This window comes from Physeter macrocephalus, chromosome 14, assembly GCF_002837175.3.
Source record: "Physeter macrocephalus isolate SW-GA chromosome 14, ASM283717v5, whole genome shotgun sequence".
NCBI lineage: Eukaryota > Metazoa > Chordata > Mammalia > Artiodactyla > Physeteridae > Physeter > Physeter macrocephalus.
The window spans coordinates 26,322,745-26,326,771 of record NC_041227.1 but is presented as its reverse complement, the minus strand read 5'-3'; the positions used below and the strand labels follow the sequence as shown (position 1 = coordinate 26,326,771).

The window sequence follows — 4,027 nt, the reverse complement described above, 5'->3', positions numbered from 1 at the left end:
AAAACATAGGCAGAACACTCTATGACATAAATCACAGCAAGATCCTTTTTGACCCACCTCCTACAGAAATGGAAATAAAAATGAAAATAAACAAATGGGATCTAATGAAACTTAAAAGCTTTTGCATAGCAAAGGATATCATAAACAAGACCAAAAGACAACCGTCAGAATGGGAGAAAATAGTTGCAGATGCAGCAACTGACAAAGGATTAATATCCAAAATTTATAAACAACTCATGCAGCTCAATAACAAAAAAACAAACAACCCAATCCAAAAATGGGCAGAAGAACTAAATAGATATTTCTCCAAAGAAGATATACAGATTGCCAACAAACACATGAAAGGATGCTCAACATCATTAATCATTAGAGAAATGCAAATCAAAACTACAATGAGATATCATCTCACAACGGTCAGCATGGCCATCATCAAAAACTCTAGAAACAAAAAATGCTGCAGAGGGTGTGGAGAAAAGAGAACACTCTTGCACTGCTGTTGGGACTGTAAATTGATACAGCCACTATGGAGAGCAGTATGGAGGTTCCTTAAAAAACTACAGAAAGAACTACCATACGACCCGGCAATCCAACTACTGGGCATAATTCAAAAAGAGTCATGTACCAAAATGTTCATTGCAGCTCTATTTACAATAGCAAGTTAAGTATTTACAAATGCAAATATTGGTAATGTTTGCTGTCTGCCGACTTTTACAGGAGGTGTTGAGTAACAATGAACAATTGGGAGACACCCTACAGGAAACTTCTAAAGAGAGGAACCACCCTCACATTTGATTTACCGATTTGTGTGCTTCTGGGTGCTTTTTTAGGCCTGTGCCTGTGTCTCTACAGATTTAATAACAGTTACGAAATTAACCACCAATGGTTTCTCGGCACTCAGTGATCTTTCTTCTCAACCAAAAACTGAACCAAGAGAAGAACCCAGACTCAGAAAAACATCCCTTTGCTCCCTTCCTTTCAATTTCAAGGATTGGCACATTAGTCCTACTGGAATATGTTCGTGGAAAGAAGGAAAACTATGCAGTAAATTCATAAACACCTGAAGGGACAGCTCTGGATATAAACAGTCCCGGTTAAAGAGAGATCTGTGTTTGTTGGTTCTGTGAATCATCTTGTGTTTTACTCATAGCAAAAATGCTCCCACTACCTGATTTAACCCTCACTGCAGCCCGGGAAGGGTAATGCCTGCTGTCCCCTTTCACAGACGAGGAGCTGCGAGCTGCCATGGGCACACCTCTCGTTGGACGGCCAGCCTGGTTCAGCTTCCACGTGGTCCCGCTGTGACCCCGCTTCCCCTGCATTTACTTCTGTAAACACTTCTCCCAACTTACCTAAGTTTTCCAGGGGGAGCCCAGCTGGGAACAGTTAATAGGAGAGTAAGACCAATCAGTACTCTTGTTCCTTGGCCCACACTGGTGGGAAATCACCTGGCAGATGTAAGAAGGTGGACTTTGAGCTCAGGCCTGGAATTCGATGTCCGCCTGCCCCTGACTCAGGGTCACCTCTGGGAACCGGTGTGTCTCCTCTGTCAGATGAGGGTGATGACACTGCCCTCCCAGAACTACTTGAAGAATTTAAAAAATAACATGTGTGGTGGTTCTTAACTGTGTCACAGTTTTATCATTAGTGATGATAATTACAATCATGTTCATCATGTTCATCATTTATAAATGTTCCTTTTGTAGCCAAACCCTCTCCTCCTGTGGTATCAGGCCCCGCAGTGAGGGTCACACCTGAGCAGACAGTGAGCTTCACCTGCAAATCCCACGGGTTCTCCCCCAGAAACATCTCCCTGAAATGGTTCAAAAATGGCAACGAGCTCTCAGCCTCCCAGACCAACGTGGAACCAGAGGGAAACAGCGCTTCCTTCAGCATCTCCAGCACAACCAAAGTGGTGCTGGCCCCGGGGGACATTCGCTCCCAGGTCATCTGCGAGGTGACCCACATCACCCTGAAGGGAGACCCTCCTCTTCGTGGGACAGCCAACTTGTCTGAGACCATCCGAGGTAGAAGCCCCTCACACCAGCCTAAGCCCACACCTGGCCCCAAGACCCCAGGTTCCTCCTCCCTGCTTTTTGCTCCAGGCCTTGAATTGCCTGGAATCTACTTCCTGACAGTCCTGCCCCATCACCAGGCTCCTAGATGAGCTGGTCATTCACTACTGTTTTAATGGCAGTTGCCAGGTGGACACCCATCATGTGCCAAGCACTGTGCTAAGTAGTTTCCTTTACTTTTCCAATAGCTTCTCCAACTACTGAGTACTTACTATAAGCCAGACCCCTATGTGCCTGGTGATTTCATATATTTTGCTGCAGTTATTATATTCCAACTGCATGCCAGGGGCTGTGCTTGTAGATGACACACATTATTAACCTAATAGGAGCCCAGTCCTTGAGCACCTACTGTGTGCCCTGCAGGGTGCTTATGATTTCATTTATATGCAAAGAGACCCACGGTGTTTGAGCACCTGGTGCATACCTGACTCTGTCCTCTGGTGACTCCCTTGCTGTGCTGGAAGCTGTTATCCAGCCCCTCTCCTGTGACCTGTTGGTTCCATAAGGTCAGAGCTTCTGCCTATGCTGTTCCAGTTCCTCCTACCTTGAAGATTACCCAACACCCCATGGCGGGGAACCAGGTGAATGTCACCTGCCAGGTGAACAAGTTCTACCCCCAGCGCATACAGCTGACCTGGTTGGAGAACGGAAATGTGTCCCGAATGGACATGGCCTCGACCCTCATAGAGAACAAAGATGGGACCTTTAACCGAACGAGCTGGCTCCTTGTGAACTCACCTGCCCACAGGGAGGCTGTGCTGCTCACCTGCCAGGTGGAGCATGACGGACAACCGGCGGTCACCAAAAACCATACCCTGCAGGCCTCTGCTCCCCAGAAGAACCAGGATGCAGATGAACCTCTTGGTGAGGCCTCCACTCCAACTGACCCAGTTCTTTACCTTTTTAATTTAATATTAAAGGTAGTAATTCATGCTTATTATAGAACAATCTACAAGTCAATAGGTGTAAAATAGAATTTTAAAATAAGTTCCCTCCCCCAAGTCCCACACCCCCAAGAGTGACCACTGGTTAGAGTTTGGCATATTCTTTATAGATCTTTTGACATAAATATCCATGAAAGAAGGTAGGAAGGAGGGAGATCATCCTGTTCATAGAGTCCTGCCTCTCGCTTTCTTCAATTAACAGTAATTATGTTCCTCATTCCCTGTCCACCCACCCACCTCCCTCCTCCTTGTTCTTTCTAACCTCTGCTTAGTCTCTCTCTAGCCTAGACTTTTCCATCCATATCAGTAACATCACCCCAGTAGACATCTGCACCTACTATTCTGTGAAATTTTGGAAGGGTAGCCCTGAGGACACGAAGTTTGAGTCTGAACCTGGCATCCAGGTGACCATGAGTGGTCACTGCACAGGGCCCCTTTGTCCCCTGATTTGTGACAATGGACTAGTAATGATCACAGTCGCTCACTGAACATTTTCTAAATGCAGATCTCAGTTCAGCTGTGGTCTCCTTTCCTGCTTCAACAACCCAGAGGGTTTGGAGTTTACAGAAGAGACTCAGGGAGAAATGGGGAACGGGGGATATTTTTGAAGATTTGTTGCCTTTAGTTCACATGATTGGGCTAAACTAATAAAGGTGAATCTGAGTCCCTGAGGACAAGAACCACCAGCCTGTATAACAGATATGTGCTAATTAAAGACAGGTTCCCCCTCAGCTGGGCATTGTCCCAAGGACAATCCGCCTTTCTATGAATAAAACATGTCTTATAGGCTGTCATGTAACACCAAGAGAGGGTCGAGTCACATCCAGGAGTCTTTCCTCCAGAAGACCTTGCAAAGTCCCACGTTCCTTCCAACATGCCCGTGGTGTTGTCCTCATCTTCTGGGTCAATGCTGGGTCACTGAGTGGCCATGTTCCTGCCTGCTGGAAGAATAAAGAGAGGAAGGGGAGAACAAACAACTTCCCTTAAACAAGAGATATAGAGAAGTTGCAT

General features: G+C 46.0%; 1 protein-coding gene across 1 annotated transcript in view; it reads left to right on the top strand.

Annotated features, from left to right (window-relative positions):
* The window catches only part of LOC112066203 (signal-regulatory protein beta-1-like), a 122,666-nt gene that overhangs the window by 101,847 nt on the left and 16,792 nt on the right, over positions 1-4,027 (top strand). Inside the window, exons 5-6 of the mRNA XM_055089726.1 lie at positions 1,704-2,024; positions 2,607-2,962. Of these exons, the coding sequence (XP_054945701.1) occupies positions 1,704-2,024; positions 2,607-2,962 (677 nt within the window). The remainder of the gene's footprint in view (positions 1-1,703; positions 2,025-2,606; positions 2,963-4,027) is intronic.